This window comes from Rhinoraja longicauda, chromosome 5 (assembly GCF_053455715.1).
Source record: "Rhinoraja longicauda isolate Sanriku21f chromosome 5, sRhiLon1.1, whole genome shotgun sequence".
Lineage (NCBI taxonomy): Eukaryota > Metazoa > Chordata > Chondrichthyes > Rajiformes > Arhynchobatidae > Rhinoraja > Rhinoraja longicauda.
In genome coordinates, this window is record NC_135957.1 from 88702138 (window position 1) to 88724988 (window position 22851).

General features: G+C 48.1%; 1 protein-coding gene across 8 annotated transcripts in view; it reads right to left on the reverse strand.

Annotated features, from left to right (window-relative positions):
- The window catches only part of dlgap2a (discs, large (Drosophila) homolog-associated protein 2a), a 405726-nt gene that overhangs the window by 58096 nt on the left and 324779 nt on the right, over window positions 1-22851 (reverse strand). For all 8 annotated transcript variants that reach the window (XM_078399927.1, XM_078399923.1, XM_078399924.1 and 5 more), the window contains one exon: window positions 18744-19798. In XM_078399927.1, coding sequence (XP_078256053.1) covers window positions 18744-19730 — 987 coding nt within the window. In that variant the 5' untranslated portion in view covers window positions 19731-19798. The remainder of the gene's footprint in view (window positions 1-18743; window positions 19799-22851) is intronic.

The following is a 22851-nucleotide window of genomic DNA, read 5'->3' on the forward strand; positions in this document are numbered from 1 at the left end:
AATTAGGCCATCCAATCATGGCTGATCTATCTCTGCCTCCTAACCCCATTCTCCTGCCTTCTCCCCATAACCCCTGACACCCTCACTGATCAACAATCAAGAGGTGGAATATGCTTCTACACTAACCAGGACTGGTGCAGCCACATCAGGGTACTGTGTAACTTCTGTTCTCCCAATCTAGAATCGTTCTTTATCAACTGCAAACCCTTTTACTCTCCGAGGGAATTTACCTCTTTCATTCTCGCTGGAGTTTACACCCCCCCCCCCCAAGCCTGTGTACGTGAGGCGTAAACGCAACTCACTGACCAGGTATTGAGAGTAGAGAATGACTTCCCCGACTCCATGGTCATTGTTTTGGGGGACTTTAACAAGGCCAACCTCAGTCGTGAGCTCCCAAAGTACAGACTTCATGTTACCTGCCCCACCAGAGGGCAGAGGACACCTGATCACTGCTACTCTTCAATCAAGAACGCATATCGCTCTGTTCCTCAGGCGGCTCTGGGTCTCTCCGATCATTGTTTAGTTCACCATATTCAAACCTACAGGCAGAAACTAAAATCTGCTAAACCTGTGGTCAGAACAACGAAGAGGTGGACGAGCGAGGGCATTGAAAAACCACAGTGCTGCTTTGACTGCACTGATCGTCAGCTGACCAATGACCTGAACGAGTTTTACTGCAGGTTCAAGAAACAGAAACATAACCCTGGGACCCCCTCACCCCACCCCCAATCACCACTTCACACGTACTCAGACTGACTCCAGTCTGCAAAGACCGGACCCTCGTCCACTACCCACCCCTCCTTGATGCCCAACATCAGTCTGGCCAAAAGACCATAGGTGCAGGAGGAGGCCATTCGGCCCTTCGACACAACACCGCCATTCAATGTGATCATGGCTGATCATTCTCAATCAGTACCCCGTTCCTGCCTTCTCCCCATACCCCCTGACTCCGCCATCCTTAAGACCTCTATCCAGCTCTCTCTTGAATGCATTCAGAGAATTGGCCTCCACTGCCTTCTGAGGCAGAGAATTCCATAGATTTACAACTCTCTGACTGAAAAGGTTTTTCCACATCTCCATTCCAAATGGCCTACACCTTATTCTTAAACTGTGGCCCCTGGTTCTGGACTCCCCCAACATTGGGAACATGTTTCCTGCCTCTAACGTGTCCAATCCCTTAATAATCTTATGGTCATGGTCTCAACTTCCACTGCTTCGCCGATGATATCCAGCTCCTCATCTCCACCAAGTCAATCTCCCCCACCACACACTCTACACTGACAAACTGCATCACTGAAATAAAATCTTGGCTTCAATCAAACTTCCTCAAACTCAATTGCAACAAATCTGAAATCATCATCATTGGTCCAAAAACGCTCACCAAATCCACCCAAAACTTCATCCTCAACATTGATGGTCTCCCAGTATCCACCTCACCTCACATCCGGAATCTTGGAATCATCCTTGATCAAACCCTCTCCTTCGACAAACACATCAAACACATCACAAAGACAGCCTTCTTCCACCTCAAAAACATTGCCCGTCTCCGTCCATCCCTCTCCTCCACAGCTGCAGAAACCCTCATCCACGCCTTCATCACCTCCCGTCTGGACTACTGCAACAGCCTCCTCGAAGGCGCACCCTCAAAAATCATCAGTAAACTTCAATACATTCAAAACTCCGCTGCCCGTCTACTCACACACACCTCGATCCGTGACCATATCACCCCCGTACTTTATAAACTCCACTGGCTCCCCATCCCCCAGAGAATCCAGTACAAAATCCTCCTCATAACCTACAAAGCCCTCCATAACCTGGCCCCATCCTACCTGACCGACCTCCTCCACAGGCACACTCCCACCTGCACCCTCCACTCTGCCGCTGCCAATCTCCTATCCCCCCCCCCACCATCTGGACCAAACTCAGATCCTGGGGGGACAGGGCTTTCTCCATCGCTGCTCCCACCCTATGGAACTCACTACCCCAAACCGTTAGAGACTCCTCCACACTCACCACATTCAAAACATCGCTGAAATCTCACCTGTTCAGTACTGCCTTCAACCACTGAAGGTTACCTCACCTTCTGTCTCCTTTCTCTGTTCATTTATTTATTTACTTATTTATCTATTTATTCATTTCCCTATGTTCTCAAAATCTCTGTAAAGCGTCTTTGAGTGTATGAAAAGCGCTATATAAATAAAATGCATTATTATTATTATTATATGTTTCAATAAGATCCCCTCTCATCCTTCTAAATTCCAGTGTAAACAAGCCTAGCCACTCCAGTCTTTCAACATATGACAGTCCCGCCATTCCAGGAATTAACCTAGTAAACCTACGCTGCACGCCCTCAATAGCAAGAATATCCTTCCTCAAATTTGGAGACCAAAACTGCACACAATACTCCAGGTGCGGTCTCACTAGGGCCCTGTATAACTGCAAAAGGACCTCTTTGCTCCTATATTCAACTCCTCTGTTATGAAGGCCAACATTCCATTGGCTTTCTTCACTGCCTGCTATACCTGCATGCTTCCTTTCAGTGACTGATGCACTAGGACACCCAGATCTCGTTGTACGTCCCCTTTTCCTAACTTGACACCATTCAGATAATAATCTGCCTTCCTATTCTTACCACCAAATTGGATAACCTCACACTTATCCACATTAAACTGCATCTGCCATGCATCCGCGCACTCACACAACCTGTCCAAGTCACCCTGCAACCTCATAGTATCTTCCTCACAGTTCACACTACCACCCAGCTTTGTGTCATCTGCAAATTTGCTAATGGTACTTTTAATCCCTTCATCCAAGTCATTAATGTATATTGTAAATAGCTGCGGTCCCAGCACCGAGCCTTGCGGTACCCCACTAGTCACTGCCTGCCATTCTGAAAGGGACACATTTATCCCCACTCTTTGCTTTCTGTCTGCCAACCAATTTTCTATCCATGTCAGTACCCTACCTCCAATACTATGTGCTCTAATTTTGCCCACTAATCTCCTATGTGGGACCTTGTCGAAGGCTTTCTGAAAGTCGAGGTACACTACATCCACTGGCTCTCCCCTGTCCATTTTCCTAGTTACACCCTCAAAAAATTCCAGAAGAATAATCAAGCATGATTTCCCCTTCGTAAATCCATGCTGACTCGGAACGATCCTGTTACTGCTATTCAAATGCTCCGCAATTTCGTCTTTTATAATTGATTCCAGCATCTTCCCCACCACCGATGTCAGACTAACTGGTCTATAATTTCCTGTTTTCTCTCTCCCTCCTTTCTTAAAAAGTGGGATAACATTAGCTACCCTCCAATCCATAGGAACTGATCTTGAATCTATAGATCATTGGAAAATGATCACCAATGCGTCCATGATTTCTAGAGCCACCTCCTTAAGTACCCTGGGATGGAGACCATCGGGCCTTGGGATTTATCAGCCTTCAGTTCCATCAGTCTACCCAACACCATTTCCTGCCTAATGTGAATTTCCTTCAGTTCCTCCATCACCCTAGGATCTCCGGCCACTAGAAGATTGTTTGTATCTACCTTAGTGAAGACAGATCCAAAGTACCGGTTCAACTCGTCTGCCATTTTCTTGTTCCCCATAATAAATTCACCTGCTCCTGTCTTCAAGGGACCCACATTTGCCTTAACTATTTTTTTCCTCTTCACATTCCTAAAGAAGCATTTACTATCCTCCTTTATATTATTGGCTAGCTTACCTTCGTACCTCATCTTTTCTCCCCGTATTGCCTTTTTAGTTATCTTCTGTTGCTCTTTAAAAGAGTCCCAATCCTCTGGCTTCCCACTCTTCTTTGCTATGTTATACTTCCCTTTTATTTTTATGCTATCCTTGACTTCCCTTGTCAGCCACAGGTGCCTCTTACTCCCCTTAGAATCTTTCCTCCTCTTTGGGATACATTGATCCTGCAACTTCTGCATTATTCCCAGGAATACCTGCCATTGCTGTTCCACCGACTTCCCTGCTATGGTCTCCTTCCAGTCAATTTTGGCCAGCTCCTGCCTCATGCCTCTGTAATCCCCTTTGCTATATTGTAATACTGACACTTCCGATTTTCCCTTCTCCCTCTCAATTTGTAGATTAAAACTTATCATATTGTGATCACTGCCTCCTAATGGCTCTTTTACCTTGAATTCCCTTATCAAATCAGGTCATTACACAACACTAAATCCAGAATTGCCTTCTCCCTGGTAGGCTCCAGTACAAGCTGTTCTAAGCTACTTCTCCATCTCCAACAATAGACATTGCGGAGGTGGAGAGGCTATTCAGGAAACAGAAAAGCCGGAAATCTCCAGGACCGGACAATGTTTCTCCCTCTACCGTCAGCATTGGAGCTCCGCAAGGCTGCGTACTCTCCCCTCTCCTTTACTCTCTCTACACCAATGACTGCACCTCCACAGACTCCTCTGTCAAGCTCCTCAAGTTTGCGGATGACACAACCCTGATTGGACTGATCCAGGATGGGGAGGAATCTGCCTACAGATGGGAAGTGACACAGCTGGCGTCCTGGTGCCATCACAACAACTTGGAGCTCAATGCTCTCAAGACAGTGGAACTGTTTGTAGACTTTCGAAGAGATCCCCCTCCCCTCCCCCACTCACCATCAACAACACCACAGTCACATCTGTGGAGTCATTTAAGTTCCTTGGAACCATCATCTCCAGGGACCTTAAATGGGGGGCCACCATCGACTCCACAGTCAAAAAGGCCCAACAGAGGATGTACTTCCTGCGGCAACTGAGGAAACACAATCTGCCACAGGCAATGATGGTCCAATTCTATGCTGCTATCATTGAGTCCGTCCTCACCTTCTCCATCATGGTCTGGTTTGGCTCAGCCACCAAGCATCTCCGTGCTGATCCTCAGAGCTTACAGCAGCTTTTGACACCATAGATCACAGTATTCTTATAGATCGCCTGGAAGACTGGGTCGGCCTGTCAGATCAGGGTACTCAGTTGGTTCCAATCAGGTATAAGTGGGAGGAAGTACTTTGTTAGCCCTGGGGACTGTGTCACAGCTGCATGTACCCTTTGGTGTAGCACAAGTTAGCTGGCTGCCTTGGCCCACTGCTCCTCTTTGCCTTGTATAAGCTCCCACTAGGAGGAGTTATCAGACAGCATCATACAAATGTTCCGTTATGCCGATGACACTCAGTTATATCTCTCTGTCCAACCCACTGATGCAAATGCCTTAAGTTCTTTCACCTCCTGCCTATATTCCATAAAAAGTGGATGAATGCCAACCTTCTTAAACTCAATGATGACGAGACAGAAATTGTTTTGCTTGGATCAAAACCCAAGAGAGATATTACTCGGTAAACCGGGAAATGTGACTGCCTATGTCAAACAAGAAGTCACAAGCCTGGGGTAATAATTGACAGTGATCTTCATTTTAAATCTCACATCAATAAGGTAACAAATTGTGCTTTCTATCAGCTCAGAAATATTGCTAAAGTACGGCCTTTCCAAACTCAACATGACTGTAACTCATACATGCTTTCATATCAAGCAGACTTGATTACTGCAATACCTTATTTACCGGTCTGCCTTCAAAATCCACCACCGAGTTACAGCTCATTCAAAATGCCACGGCCCAACGTTTAACGAGTGCCAAGGAAAGGGACCATATCACCCCAGTATTACACTCCCTCCATTGGCTCCCTGTGAGATCCAGGATGGACTATAAGGTCCTCCTTAGAGCCAACAAAGGCCTATATGGCTTGGGAGCAGCGTGTCTTAGAGTCCCTCCTTCCGTATGCACCGGCTCCAGCTCTCAGGCCTGTTAGCCTCTCAATGGCACAGCAGTAGGAACATTGGTGAAGCAGCCATCTTCAATGACGCCCCTAGGCTGTGGAATACCCGACCCATGACAGACACACACTCAGTTGGCAGTGTTAAACGGCAGCTAGAAACATATCTTGTTACTCAAGCTTTTAACTGTTTTTATTTCCTTTTATTCTTTTACACTCCCAATTTTACATTTTATATTTTTATATAAATCTGTGCTTTCTTTCCTATAACCTCACTGTTTTAATTTGTATCTTTGTTTAGACATGTGTTTGTTTTTGTGGAAAGCACTTTAGGCTGCATTAAATTGCATGAAAAGTGGTATATCAATAAAAGTTATATTATTATTATTATTATTATTATTATTATTATTATTATTATTATTATTATTATTATTATTATTATTATTATTATTATTATTATTATTATTATTATTATCCGGAGGCTGCAACGGATCGTTCGCACAGCTGAGAAGGTTGTTGGCTGCAACCTTCCCCCCCATTGACGAACTGTACACTGCAAGGGCCAGGAAGCGAGCGGGCAAGATCATCTCTGACCCCTCTCACCCTGGCCACAAACTCTTTGAAGCACTTCCCTCTGGAAGGCGACTCTGGACTGTCAAAGCAGCCACAGCCAGACATAAAAACAGCTTTTTTCCACGAGTGATAATTCTACTCAATAACCAAAGTCTGCAGCCTCCTTGTGCTCTGGTATTTTACTTCATTCTTCACATGTTTAAATTATAATGTTTTATTTTGAATTGTCTACTGTATATCGTGTTGTTACTTGCAAGCAAAGCACCAAGGCAAACTCCTTGTATGTGTACATACTTGGCTAATAAAATTTATTTAATTCAATTCAATTCAATCTATCTGTCTCTGCCTTAACAATATCCATTGACTTGGCCTCCACAGCCTTCTGTGGCAAAGAATCCCACAGATTCACTATCCTTCCATGCACTTCCGTGCCAAAGTCCTGAGTGAGTACGTGCTCACCAGCTTCTTGGACAACTGCAACATAACCTCCCAACTTATGTACTCAGTACTCTAAATTATGGAGGTCAATTATGCAAGCCCTCTTGACCACCCTATCTAGCTGTGACATCACTTTCAGGGAACTATGCACCTGCACTCCTAGATCGCTCTGCTCTACAACACTGCCCAGAGCCCCACCATTCGCTGTGTAGGTCCTGCCCATGTTAGACTTCCCAATATGCAAAGGCCAGCACTTATCTGCATGAAATCCCATTATCCATTCGTCCGCCCACCTGGCCAGCTAATCAAGATCCTATTCCTAATTAAAAATATTTAAAAATAAATATTGATAACCATTTCAATAGACAATAGACAATAGGTGCAGGAGGAGGTCATTCGAGCCAGCACCACCATTCACCGTGATCATGGCTGATCATCCACAATCAGTACCCCGTTCCTGCCTTCTCCCCATATCCCCTGATTCGGCTATCTTTAAGAGCTCTATCTAACTCTCTCTTGAAAACATCCAGAGAATTGGCCTCCACTGCCTTCTGAGGCAGAGAATTCCACAGATTCACAACTCTCTGGGTGAAAAAGTTTTTCCTCATCTCCGTTCTAAACGGCCTACCCCTTATTCTTAAACTGAGCCCCTGGTTCTGGACTCCCCCAACATTAGGAACATGTTTCCTGCCTCTAACGTGTCCAATCTCTTAATACGTTTCAATAAGATCGCCTCTCATCCTTCTAAATCCCAGTGTATACAAGCCTAGTCGCTCCAGTCTTTCAACATATGATACAAGCCTAGTCGCTCCAGTCTTTCAACATATGATAGTCCCGCCATTCTGGTAATTAACCTAGTGAACCTACACTGCACTCCCTCAATAGCAAAAATGTCCTTCCTCAAATTTAGAGACCAAAACTGCACACAGTACTCCAGGTGCGTTCTCACTAGGGCCCTGTACAACTGCAGAAGGACCTCTTTGCTCCTATACTCAACTCCTCTTGTTATGAAGGCCAACATGCCATTGGCTTTCCTCACTGCCTGCTGTACCTGCATGCTTACTTTCAGTGACTGACAGCAGGACACTAGTAATGATACCAGCTATTTTGGTGTCATTTGCAAACTGACTTATCTTGCCTTGTACATTGTCATCCAAATTGTTGATATAAACTATAAACAGCAACGGGCCCAGCACCGAACCCTGAGGCACACCACTAGTCACAGGCCTCCAGTCAGAGAAGCAACCTTCCACCATCACCCTCTGCTTCCTACCATGAAAACAATGTGCTATCCAGTCGGCTAGCACTCCCTGGATCCCATGTGATGCGGAACCTTGTTAAAAGCCCTTGCTGAAGTCCGCACAGATAATGTCTGGGGCCTTGCCCTCATTTGTCTTCTTGGTTGCTTCTTGGTCACTCTTTGCGTTGAAAGGACAGATCTTGTTGGAGATAAGCAGGGTGAAAACCACTGTGATCATAGTTTGGTTCAGAGGTACAGTGTGGAAAACTTACCTCAGCCCACCGAGTCCATCGATCAACCGTTCACACCAGTTCTCTAGGGTCAAGTTAACCTACAAACCCGCACATCTCTGGGATGTGGGAGGAAACAGGAACACCCGGAGAAAACCCACGCAGTCAGTGTGACTGTGATGTGGGTCAATTAACCTGAACACAAGTTCTCAAGTTCAATAGAAGCAGCAAGGGCCACAATGAATTAATAATAAAGCAGGCAAAGAGGACACAGCTTTAAGGTGAGAGGGGGAAAGTTTAAAGGAGATGTGCGGGGTAAGTGTTTCACACAGAGGGGGGTGGGGGCCTGGAACGTGCTGCCAGGGGTGGGGGTGGAGGCAGATACCATAGTGGATATGCAGGGAATGGAGGGTTATGGATCACGTGCAGGCAGAGGAGATTAGTTTTACTTGATGTCATCTTTCCCTCCTGGGATAAATAAAGTTCTATCGCATCGTTCAGCATGGACATTGTGGGCCGAAGGGCCTGTTTCTCTGCTGTACTGTTCTGTGTTCTGAGATCATGGGCCACTGTTTATAGCAAGATGTCACTGAATTGCAGGAAATTAATGGGAATATGTAACAACAATGTCGAGTTGCTGCGAATGCAGCGCCGGAGACCCGGATTCCATCCCCACTACGGGTGCTGTCTGTACGGAGTTTGTACGTTCTCCCTGCGACTTGCGTGGGTTTTCTCCGAGATCTTCGGTTTCCTCCCACACTCCAAAGACGTGCATGTTTGTAGGTTAATTGGCTTGGTATAAATGTAAAAATTGTCCCTAGTGGGTGTAGGATAGTGTTAGTGTGTGGGGATCGCTGGTCGGCACGGACCTGATGGGCCGAAGGGCCTGTTTATGCGCTGTATCTCTAAACTAAACTAAACTAAAAAAATACATCAGCATTTCTACACAAAATGTTGCACAAATGCTAAAGCAGTGTATTTGGCACCAGTTAATAATTCATACGATTTAAAAATAACTGAAAAGCTGTGAGTGTAAACACTGAAAGAGGAAGGTATGAAAGCAGGAATGATGTACATTTTGTGTATCATTAGACACACAGAGTGAGAGCTTTGACCTGGTGAACAGGAGACAGAGGCTCCTGCTGTTTATGTTATTTACTCTACAAGATACAGCCTTCTGCCCATTCCCTCCACAGATGCTGCCCGACCCGCTGGGTTCCTCCAGCACCTTGTTCACTACCGGACAGAGGGTGCGTCAGTCACAATGCACCTCGTTGCCGTTTCAGTGATGGGGCTGATGTCCGATGTACAGCACGTAACTTTAGTTTTGTTTAAGCTCAGACGTGATGGGAGCAGAATTAGGCCATTCGGCCCATCAAGTCTACTCCACCATTCAATCATGGCTGATCTATCTCTCCCTCCTAACCCCATTCTCCTGCCTTCTCCCCATAACCCCTGACACCCGTACTGATCAGGGTGTCATCTATCCATGTTCTACAGAGATGCTGCCCGACCCGCTAAGTTACCCCAGCACTCTGTGAAACGTCACCTATCCATGTTCTCCACAGATGCTGCCTGACCCGCTGAGTTACTCCAGCACGCTGTGAAACGTCACCTATCCATGTTCTCCACAGATGCTGCCTGACCCGCTGAGTTCCCCGCAGGGGAATTTATTATGGGGAACAAGGAAATGGCAGACGAGTTGAACTGGTACTTTGGATCTGTCTTCACTAAGGAGGATACAAACAATCTCCCAGATGTTCTAGTGGCCAGAGATCCTAGGGTGACGGAGGAACTGGAGGAAATCCACATTAGGCAGGAAAAAGTTTTGGGTAGACTGATGGGACTCAAGGCTGATAAATCCCCAGGGCCTGATGGTCTGCATCCCAGGGTGCTTAAGGAGGTGACTCTAGAAATTGTGGACGCATTAGTGATTATTTTCCAATGTTCTATAGATTCCGGGTCAGTTCCTGTGGATTGGAGGGTAGCTAATGTTATCCCACTTTTCAAGAAAGGAGGGAGGGAAATTATATACCAGTTAGTCTGACATCAATGGTGGGGAAGCTGCTGGAGTCAATTATAAAAGACGAAATTGCGGAGCATTTGGATAGCAGTAACAGGATCGTTCCGAGTCAGCATGGATTTACGAAGGGGAAATCATGCTTGACTAATCTACTGGAATTGTTTGAGGATGTAACTAGGAAAATTGACAGGGGAGAGCCGGTGGATGTGGTGTACCTCGACTTTCAGAAAGCCTTCGACAAGGTCCCACATAGGAGATTAGTGGGCAAAATTAGAGCACATGGTATTGGAGGTAGGGTACTGACATGGATAGAAAGTTGGTTGACAGACAGAAAGAAAAGAGTGGGGATAAATGGGTCCCTTTCAGAATGGCAGGCAGTGACAAGTGGGGTATCGCAAGGCTCGGTGATGGGACCGCAGCTATTTACAATATACATCAATGACTTGGATGAAGGGATTAAAAGTACCATTAGCAAATTTGCAGATGATACAAAGCTGGGTGGCAGTGTGAACTGTGAGGAAGATGCTATGAGGTTGCAGGGTGACTTGGACAGGTTGTGTGAGTGGGCGGATGCTTGGCAGATGCAGTTTAATGTGGATAAGTGTGAGGTTATCCACTTTGGTGGTAAGAATAGGAAGGCAGATTATTATCTGAATGGTGTCAAGTTAGGAAAAGGGGACGTACAACGTGATCTGGGTGTCCTAGTGCATCAGTCACTGAAAGGAAACATGCAGGTACAGCAGGCAGTGAAGAAAGCCAATGGAATGTTGGCCTTCATAACAAGAGGAGTTGAGTATAGGAGCAAAGAGGTCCTTCTGCAGTTGTACAGGGCCCTGGTGAGACCGCACCTGGAGTACTGTGTGCAGTTTTGGTCTCCAAATTTGAGGAAGGATATTCTTGCTATTGAGGGCGTGCAGCGTAGGTTTACTAGGTTAATTCCCGGAATGGCGGGACTGTCATATGTTGAAAGACTGGAGCGACTAGGCTTGTATACACTGGAATTTAGAAGGATGAAAGGGGATCTTATCGAAACGTATAAGATTATTAAGGGGTTGGACACATTAGAGGCAGGAAACTTGTTCCCAATGTTGGGGGAGTCCAGAACCAGGGGCCACAGTTTAAGAATAAGGGGTAGGCCATTTAGAACAGAGATGAGGAAAAACTTTTTCAGTCAGAGAGTTGTGAATCTGTGGAATTCTCTGCCTCAGAGGGCAGTGGAGGCCAATTCTCTGAATGCATTCAAGAGAGAGCTAGATAGAGCTCTCAAGGATAGCGGAGTCAGGGGGTATGGGGAGAAGGCAGGAACGGGGTACTGATTGAGAATGATCAGCCATGATCACATTGAATGGCGGTGCTGGCTCGAAGGGCCGAATGGCCTACTCCTGCACCTATTGTCTATTGAGTTACTCCAGCATTGCATGTCAAGACCCACAGTGAAGGGGCAGGATGCATTTTGATGGGAGCTAGACCACTTACATGGCCATTGACTCTCAGACCTGAGTCGACCCGCACTAACCCACCCTAGCAACACAGAATCACTGGGGTAAATACACTTGCTTTGCAATGCACTTGAAGCAAACTGGACACATTATCTTCTAGATTTCACCATTTATAAGATAATTGCAACTTTAATGATACTTTAAGCTATCTTCTTTCCTTCATGGATAATTAATGGAGCTGTTAAACTCTAATTAATTACTTAGACTGACACAATCAAACCGTCACTCAACAGAACGAGCGCAGGTCTGGAAAGAGAATGATTCCCCATTCTGGGAACACATGGGGGGTGATGACATGGGGGGTGATGACATGGGGGGTGATGACATGGGGGGTGATGACATGGGGGGTGATGACATGGGGGGTGATGACATGGGGGGTGATGACATGGGGGGTGATGACATGGGGGGTGATGACATGGGGGGTGATGACATGGGGGGTGATGACATGGGGGGTGATGACATGGGGGGTGATGACATGGGGGGTGATGACATGGGGGGTGATGACATGGGGGGTGATGACATGGGGGGTGATGACATGGGGGGTGATGACATGGGGGGTGATGACATGGGGGGTGATGACATGGGGGGTGATGACATGGGGGGTGATGACATGGGGGGTGATGACATGGGGGGTGATGACATGGGGGGTGATGACATGGGGGGTGATGACATGGGGGGTGATGACATGGGGGGTGATGACATGGGGGGTGATGACATTTCATAAACCACAGCAACCAACCGAGTGGAAATCACAGGTAGACACAGAGTGCTGGAGTAACTCAGCGGGTCAGGCAGCATCTGTGGAGAACATGGATAGGTGACGTTACACAGAGTGCTGGAGTAACTCAGCGGGTCAGGCAGCATCTCTGGAGATGGAATGGACGATGTTTTGGGTCAAGACCCTTCTTCATTGTGGCTCGGCTCCAGTGGCGTTTGGTTCAAGTAGTAATTCTTTCTACTGTAGTCTGCAAATATTTAAAGAGGGTCCCGACCCAAAACGTTGTCTGTCCACTCCCTCCACAGATGCTGCCTGACCCACTGAGTTCCTCCAGCACTTGGTGTTTTGCTCAATATTGCAGCACCTGCAGTTCCTCACGACCGGACAGATATCTACACATTTTCCTCGGAGCTGTCCGTTGTTCAGCAAAGGACGGGACTGAAGAGTGCAGGCAGTGTTGTCCTCCATGTCTAAGCTGGTTGGCCCATGCCTGGACAAAGCCCACCGAGCCAGCAACTCATTCAAGGCAGGCAGCTGAACCTGCATACACAGCATGCCCTGGCTACCTCACCCCACACATTCACAATCAATCAGTCCCTACTAAAACCATGCTGCTGATGATTGAAAAGTTTTGGCAAGAAGCCTGCATGTGATGTGTGCAGCAGTCAGGGTTGCCAACTTCCTCACTCCCAAATACAGGACAAGGTGACGTCACCTTATAGCAACCCGCCTCTCGGCCCGAGCGGCCACAATTGGTGGAGTGGGAGCACGTGGCCGCTGGCTGGGTGAGGTGACGTGGGGCGCGGGGCGGTGACGTCACCCATTGTCCCTTATTTGGGAGTGAGGAAGTTGGCAACCCTACTAATATGGGCGGTCCTGTACCGGACAAACTAATTTAGCCCAAAATATGGGATGTCCCGGCTAATACGGGACAGGTGGCAACCCTGGCAGGAGTGTCCAGTGTTCAATATTCAGAATGATATTGACCCTGGCAGCATGCCACTCTGCCACTCCACTCACCATCAGCCTGGTAGGGCAATAATGCACCTCAGCTAACTCACTCACTCATGGCTGATCTATCTCTCCCTCCCAACCCCAATCTCTTGCCTCCCCCCATCACCCCTGACACCCGCATTGATCAAGGCACTGATCTATCTCTGCCTTGGTGATTTATTGTGTAGGTAGGAACTGCAGATGCTGGTTTACACAAAATGCTGGAGTAACTCAGCAGGTCAGGCAGCATCTCTGGAGAGAGGAATGGGTGACGTTTCGGGTTGAGACCCTTCTTCACACTGAGAGTCAGGGGAGAGGGAGACTCGAGTTCAGGCAGGGAAAGGTGTGAAAACAACAGATCAAAGCAGACGATGATCAAGGAAATGTGGAATGGTTAATTGTTGGCTGACTTATTTTGTTCAGGGGCTTGTAAAGCTGCAGCAAGTGAGAATGTCATTGTTCCATTGCCAGTACATGGAACACAGAAACTAGATGCAGGAGGAGGCCATTCAGCCCTTCGAGTCAGCACTGCCATTCAATATGATCATGGCTGATCATTCAAAATCAGTATAGGAAAAAAAAACTGCAGATGCTGGTTTAAATCGAAGGTAGACACAAAATGCTGGAGTAACTCAGCGGGTCAGGCAGCATTTCGACCTGAAACGTCACCCATTCCTTCTCTCCTAAGATGCTGCCTGACCCGCTGAGTTACTCCAGCATTTTGTGTCTACATCCACAATCGGTATCCCATTCCTGCTTTCTCCCCATATCCATTAATTCCGTTAGCCCGAAGAGCTAAATCTAACTCTCTCTTGAAAACATCCAGTGAACTGGCCTCCACTGCCCTCTGTGGCAGAGAATTCCGCAGATTCACAACTCTCTGGGTGAAAACGTTTTTCCTGATAAGTGCCAATTAAATGCTCTTGACGCTGAAGGCTGCAAATAACGGGAATGACTGCCAGATTATTATCTACTGATGAATTAGCAGGTGTACGTCTGTTCTGTTTTTGGGTGTCTGTGTTAAACATGTGAAGGGGTTGCTTACTGATTCATCTGAGAACAACGACCAGCAAAAGTTCAAACTCCACAAATAGCAGCCAAAATATCTGCTAAACAAGCTGGCACTCCTCCCTCCCTGTGCTGAACACAGGTCAATATCAACGATTTACATGAGAACGTACAAGGCATGATTAGGAAGTTTGCAGGTGGCACTAAAGTGGGTGGTATCGTGGATAATGCAGATGGTTGTCAAAAATTACAGCAGGATCTTGATCAACTGGGCAAGAGGGCTGAGGAATGGTTGATGGAATTTAATTTAGATAAGTGCAAGGTGTTGCGTTTTAGGAAGTCAAACCAGGGCAGGTTCTTCACAGTGACTGCCAGGGCCCTGGGGAGCATTGTTAAGCAAAGGCATCTCAGAGTGCAGGTGCACAGTCCCCTGAAAATAGTGTTACTGGTACCTAGGGTGGTCAAGAAGGCTTTTGGTACAAACCCACATGTCTTTGGCCCATTAAGTCTACTCTGCCATTCGATCATGGCTGATCTATCGTTCCTTCTCAACCCCTTGACTTTTCCCTATAACCATTGATGCCTTTACTAATCAATACCTTATCAATCTCTATTTTAAAAATACCCAATGTCTCGGCCTCCACAGGTGTCTGTGGTACAGATTCACCAGCTTCTGGCTAAAGAAATTCTTTCTCATCCCCATTCTAAAGGTACGTCCTTTTATTCTGGGGCTGTGGTCTCTGGTCCTAGACACTCCCACTAGTGGAAACATCCTTTCCACATCTACTCTATCCAGGCCTGTCATTATTCGATATGTTTCAATGAGATCCCTCCTCATTTTTCTAAACTCCAGCGAGCACAGGCCCAGTGTCGACAAAAGCTCATCATATGTTAACCCACTCTTTATTGGAATCGTTCTTGTAAACCTCCTCTGAACCCTCTCCAGAGCCAGCACATCCTTCCTCAGATATGGGGCCCAGAACTACTCACAATGCTGCAAATGTGGCCTTACCAGCGCCTTACAAAGTCTCAGCATTACATCCATGCTTTTATATTCTCATTCTGATTTGAGTATAGGAGTAAAGAGGTCCTTCTGCAGTTGTACAGGGCCCTGGTGAGACCACACCTGGAGTACTGTGTGCAGTTTTGGTCTCCAAATTTGAGGAAGGACGTCCTTGCTGTTGATGCAGTGCAGCGTAGGTTCATCAGGTTAATCCCCGGGATGGCGGGACTGTCCCAAGAGGAAAGATTGGAAAGACTGGGCTTGTATACACTGGAGTTTAGAAGGATGAGAGGGGGTCTTATAGAAACGTATAAAATTATGAAAGGACTGGACAAGCTCGATGCAGGAAAAATGTTCCCAATGTTGGGGGAGTACAGAACCAGGGGCCACAGTCTAAGAATAAAGGGGAGGCCATTTAAAACTGAGGTGAGAAGAAACTTTTTCACCCAGAGAGTTGTGAATTTGTGGAATTCTCTGCCACAGTGGGCAGTGGAGGCCAAATCACTGGATGGATTTAAGAGAGAGTTAGATAGAGCTCTCGGGGCTAGTGGAATCAAGGGATATGGGGAGAAGGCAGGCACGGGTTACTGATTGTGGATGATCAGCCATGATCACAATGAATGGCGGTGCTGGCTCGAAGGGCCAAATGGCCTCCTCCTGCATTATTTCTATGTTTCTATGCGGTGTGTGTTCCTCCCTGGGCGATGTGTGGGAGATGTTGGCTTGTGGTTCATTATCTATGTCTATGTCTAATTCTCTCGAAATGATTACTAACATTGCATTTGCCTTCCTTACTCCAAAAATAGTCTACGCCTTTCTTCCTACTACCAACATGCACGACTCCACACTTTGCTGCACTGTCGTCCATCTGCCACTTCTTTGCCCACTCTCCCACTCTGTCTGAGTCCTTGTGCAGAGCCCCTGCTCCCTCAACACTGCCTGCCCCTCCACCTATCTTCAGCAAACCTGGACACAATGTCTTCACTTCCAATCCAGAGTGGCTTGAATGACTTAACGACATCTGAATTACTTAATTTATTTAATATTTACATTGTCTTATTGAAGCTGATACAAGGTGCATTTAGATAGACGGGGAATATCGAGGGAATGGGGGGTTATGGATCAGATGCAGGAAGAAGATATGAGATTAATTGGCAACATGTCCAGCATAGACATTGTGGGCCGAAGGGCCTGTTCAAGTGTTATTTTATGTTATTTGTCCATTCTCTCTACAATTGCTGACTCGCCTAATGTCTGTCATCATTTTCCAACTTTTGTCTCAGAGTTCCGTATTATGTTATCTTATTTTACTTTAAGCACATTTAAACATCGTTTACCTAGTGTGGTTATTCAACAAACTCAAGGATATTTCCTAATACAAAGCCAGACAAAAGGTTGCCAAATGTCCAGAGAAGGTTTTGGGAACCAATAGACAATAGGTGCAGAATGAGGCCATTCGGCCCTTCGAGCCAGCACAACCATTCAATGTGATCATGGCTGATCATCCACAATCAGTACCCCGTTCCTGCCTTCTCCCCATACCCCCTGACTCCGCTATCATTCTCTATCTAACTCTCTTGAAAGTGTTCAGAGAATTGGCCTCCACAGCCTTCTGAGGCAGAGAATTCCACAGATTCACAACTCTCTGACTGAAAAGGTTTTTCCTCATCTCCGTTCTGAATGGCCTACCCCTTATTCTTAAACTGTGGCCCCTGGTTCTGGACTCCTCTAACATTGGGAACAGGTTTCCTGCCTTTAATGTTTCCTGCCTTCTGTTTCCTGTGTCCAACCCCTTAATAATCCTATATGTTTCAATAAGATCACCTCTCATCCTTCTAAATTCCAGTGTATACAAGCCTAGTCGCTCCAGTCTTTCAACATACGCCATTCTGGGAATAAACCTAGTAAACCTATGCTGCACGCCTTCAATAGTAAGAATGTCCTTCCTCAAATTTGGAGACCAAAACTGCACACAGTACTCCAGGTGCGGTCTCACTAGGGCCCTGTACAACTGCAGAAGGACCTCTTTGCTCCTCTACTCAACTCCTCTTGTTATGAAGGCCAACATTCCATTGGCTTTCTTCACTGCCTGCTGTACCTGCATGCTTCCTTTCAGTGACTGATCTCGTTGTACGTCCCCTTTTCCTAACTTGACACCATTCAGATAATACTCTGCCTTCCTATTCTTACCACCAAAGTGGATAACCTCACACTTAGCCACATTAAACTGCATCTGCCATGCAGCAACCGATCAAATAACTTGCATTGATTGTCCATAATAAAAGAACAAAGAGTTGAACTGCAGATTTTGCAAATTGTGAATAAAAATATTTACAAAGATGCAAACTTTAAACAGACGGTGATGAGTTGCGAGAGAATGAGGAAGAAGGAAGGTCACAGAGGATGACCTTTTCCAGCTTGACAACATCTTTCCTGCAACACAGTGCCCAGAACTGAACACAACATTATAAATGCGGCCTCACCAACATCCGACACAAGTGCAACATGACCTCCCAACCTCTGATGCCTGACGAAGGCCAATGTACCAGAGGAATGAGGGCAAGCAGGGCAAGAGGGGGGAGAGGGGAAGAGGGGGGAGAGGGCAAGAGGGGGGAGAGGGGAAGAGGGGGGAGAGGGCAAGAGGGGGGAGAGGGGAAGAGGGGGGAGAGGGGAAGAGGGGGGAGAGGGGAAGGAGGGGACGGTGGGTTCAAGGGCAAGATAGAACCGATAGAATAGTGGAAGGTGGGATGGGATGGAGGGAGGGATGGAGAGAGGGTGGGAGGTAGGGAGGGTGGGATGGAGGAAGGGTGGGATGGAGGGAGGGAGGGAGAGTGGGAGGGTGGGATGGGGGGAGGGTGGGATGGAGGGAGGGATGGAGGGAGGGTGGGAGGGAGGGAGGGTGGGTTGGAGGAAGGGTGGGATGGAGGGAGGGAGGGAGAGTGGGAGGGAGGGAGGGTGGGAGGGAGGGAGGGAGGGAGAGTCGGAGGGAGGGAGGGTGGAATGGGGGGAGGGTGGGATGGAGGGAGGGTGGGATGGAGGGAGGGTGGGATGGAGGGAGGTAGGGAGAGTGGGAGGGAGGGAGGGTGGGAGGGAGGGAGGGTGGGATGGAGGGAGGGAGGGAGAGTCGGAGGGAGGGAGGGTGGAATGGGGGGAGGGTGGGATGGAGGGAGGGTGGGATGGAGGAAGGGTGGGATGGAGGGAGGGTGGGAGGGAGGGGGAGATGTGTCTGTGCTGTGGGGCATGACTTACTTGCAAGTAGTGACATGGCCTGAGCACTGACTTGATTTCCTGGTGGGCCAGAGGCTTGTCGAGGTTGAGTGAGGATTTGCGGTAGGCTTCCTTGGCCTGGCTGACAGTCAGAGTGGACCAGGAGCTTCGCTTCATGTACTTTCCCTCGGGGGTCATGGGCAGCCCCTCACAGGCCGAGCACTTGACGTCGTTGTTGCTTTTCGATGTCTTCAGGGTGAGGTCGGTGAAGGGGCGCTGGCTGGTGTCGGGGTAGTACTGGGAGATGTGGTCCAGGTGATGTTTGCTCATGGCACTGGCGGTGCGGTAGGTGCTGTCACTGTCCAGGTTGTCATCGGAGCTCCACCAGGCGCTCATGGCTGACCTCTGCTTGGCCTCAGGCTTGCGCTCCTTGCTCTTGCTCCGCTTGCCGTGCTTGGGGTGGTGCGAGTGATGGTGATCGTCGGAATGGCGGCCGTCTGCTTTGTTGCCATTGACGTTGACCTTGGACGCGCCCTCCAGCGAGTGTGATTTGGTGAAGAGCTTTTGTACAGAGTGCACAAGATGGCGGATCCTGCCCGGGCTCTCACTGCGCTGCTCTGCGTTGGTGGGCGTGCGCTGGTACTGCAGCGTGTGGAATCCATCCCGGTGCAGGGGCAGCTGCTTCTCAAACTGGTCCAGCAGGTTGGCGGGGATGCGGTTGATCTTGGTGTTGGCGTACGACACGCTGGTGCAATCGTCCCTGGAGTCGTAGTGCGAGGTGTAGTGCATGCGAGGGAAGGTACTGCTAGACACGTGCTCGCCCGCAACCACGGGCACCGCGCATTCCGAGTGGATGGAGCTGCGTGGCGAGCAGCGATCCTCCAGCTGGCAGCTGGCGCTGGGGCTGAGCAGGTAGCTGTGCTGCGAGTCCAGCCCATGGTGAGCGTGCTCGCACTCGTCTGTCAGCAGCCCACACGTGTGTGCTGCGCTGAGCTGGGGGTGGGTGCGGCTTGTCGTCAGACCCTTCATGCTCCGCAGCGACGGGGGACACACGCCATCATTCAAACGCCGGGATGGAGACCACGACCACGCCCGGTCTGTCAACAAGAGAAACAGGCAGATGTTACACACACCAGGCAGATGTTACACACACCAGGCAGATGTTACACACACCAGGCAGATGTTACACACACCAGGCAGATGTTACACACACCAGGCAGATGTTACACACACCAGGCAGATGTGAGTGCACACACGAGTGCACAGGCCCACGCCTCACTCTGTACACAACAACCCTGAACAAAATCAACCTCACCCTCACTCATAGAAACATAGAAACATAGAAAATAGGTGCAGGAGTAGGCCATTCGGCCCTTCGAGCCTGCACCGCCATTCAATATGATCATGGCTGATCATCCAGCTCAGTAGCCTGTACCTGCCTTCTCTCCATACCCCCTGATCCCTTTAGCAAAAAGGGCCACATCTAACTCCCTCTTAAATATAGCCAATGAACTGGCCTCAACTACCTTCTGTGGCAGAGAATTCCACAGACTCACCACTCTCTGTGTGAAGAAATGTTTTCTCATCTCGGTCCTAAAAGACTTCCCCCTTATCCTTAAGCTGTGACCCCTGGTTCTGGACTCCCCCAACATCGGGAACAATCTTCCCGCATCTAGCCTCTCCAACCCCTTAAGAATTTTATATGTTTCTATAAGATCCCCCCTCAGTCTTCTAAATTCCAGCGAGTACAAGCCCAGTCTATCCAGTCTTTCTTCATATGAAAGTCCCGCCATCCCAGGGATCAATCTGGTGAACCTTCTCTGTACTCCCTCTAAGGCAAGAACGTCTTTCCTCAGGTTAGGAGACCAAAACTGCACACAATACTCCAGGTGCGGTCTCACCAAGGCCCTGTACAACTGCAGCAGAACCTCCCTGCTCCTAAACTCAAATCCTCTTGCTATGAATGCCAACATACCATTCGCTTTCTTCACTGCCTGCTGCACCTGCATGCTTGCTTTCAATGACTGGTGCACCATGACACCCAGGTCACGTTGCATCTCCCCTTCTCCCAATCGGTCACCATTCAGGTAATACTCTGCTTTCCTGTTCTTGCCGCCAAAGTGGATAACCTCACATTTATCCACATTATATTGCATCTGCCATGCATTTGCCCACTCGCCTAATCTATCCAAGTCACTCTGCAGCCTCCTAGCATCCTCCTCGCAGCTAACACTGCCACCCAGCTTCGTGTCATCCGCAAACTTAGAGATGTTGCACTCAATTCCCTCGTCCAAATCATTAATATACACTGTAAATAACTGGGGTCCCAGCACTGAGCCTTGCGGTACCCCACTAGTCACTGCCTGCCATTCTGAAAAGGACCCGTTTATTCCTACTCTTTGCTTCCTGCCGCCAACCAATTTTCTATCCACCTCAACACTGAACCCTCAATACCGTGTGCTTTAAGTTTGTACACCAATCTCCTATGTGGGACCTTGTCGAAGGCCTTCTGAAAGTCCAGATATAACACATCGACTGGTTCTCCCTTATCCACTCTACTAGTTACAACCTCGAAAAATTCTATAAGATTCGTCAGACATGATTTGCCTTTGGTAAATCCATGCTGACTTTGTCCGATGATTTCACCACTTTCCAAATGTGATGCTATCACATCTTTAATAACTGACTCTAGCATTTTCCCCACTGCCGATGTTAGGCTAACTGGTCTATAATTCCCCGTTTTCTCTCTCCCTCCCTTTTTAAAAAGTGGGATTATATTAGCTACCCTCCAGTCCTCAGGAACTACTCCAGAATCTAAAGAGCCCAAACAAGCCGTCCCAGCTAGAAACAAGCAACGACAAACACAACACACAGTGCTGGAGTAACTCAGCGGGTCAGGCAGCATCTGTGGAGAACATGGATAGGTGACGTTTCCAGTTTGGCTACTTCTTCAGACTCACTGTTTTGTTGCCATTGATTTCATTGTAAACCAGGCTCTGCAGTTACTTCTACACGTTGATTTAATACCCTATGTTTGTCCAATAAAGACAAATGCACACATAGTTTAATTCAGGAATCCATCAGCATATTAATGCCTGGCGAGCTGTATGTCACCTGTTCCACTAAAGCACTGCGTATAAATATTCATGGCATGAAGCAAGGATTTAATACTCATAATATCACAGTGATTATGATGCACTAAATGGCTAATGTCCTCACCAATTCACTGCATTTTTATATCGTAAATCCAACTTCAATCTATATTTCATCTTTCTATAAATATCGCCAACACGTGCAAAGTTTAAGATTCCTTGTGTGGACAATTATGGCAAAGCCGTTGATACTAGACTAAAATAATTAGTCCCTACCATCGCAGGGATCTCAACAAGGCAGCCAGCATCATCACTGACCCACACCCCCCTGGCCACACTCTCACTGACCCACACCACCCTGGCCACACTCTCACTGACCCACACCACCCTGGCCACACTCTCACTGAACCACACACCCTGGCCACACTCACTGACCCACACCACCCTGGACATACTCTCACTGACCCACACCACCCTGGCCACACTCTCACTGACCCACACCACCCTGGCCACACTCTCACTGACCCACACCACCCTGGCCACACTCTCACTGACCCACACCACCCTGGCCACACTCTCACTGACCCACACCACCCTGGCCACACTCTCACTGACCCACACCACCCTGGCCACACTCTCACTGACCCACACCACCCTGGCCACACTCTCACTGACCCACACCACCCTGGCCACACTCTCACTGACCCACACCACCCTGGCCACACTCTCACTGACCCACACCACCCTGGCCACACTCTCACTGGCCCACACCACCCTGGCCACACTCTCACTGACCCACACCACCCTGGCCACACTCTCACTGACCCACACCACCCTGGCCCACACTCTCATCTCGCTGCTACCATCGGGAAGAAGGTCCAGGAGCTTGAAAACCGTGACCTCCAGGTTCAAGAACAGCTTCTTCCAGGCAACCACCAGGCTGTTGAACACTGCACAACACTGACTAAACTTCAAAACTATGGACTGGCATTGTTGCACTCGAGGCGAGACTAAGCCTAGACTTAGCACCCTTACACTCGGTCCGGCAAGGCTTGCTG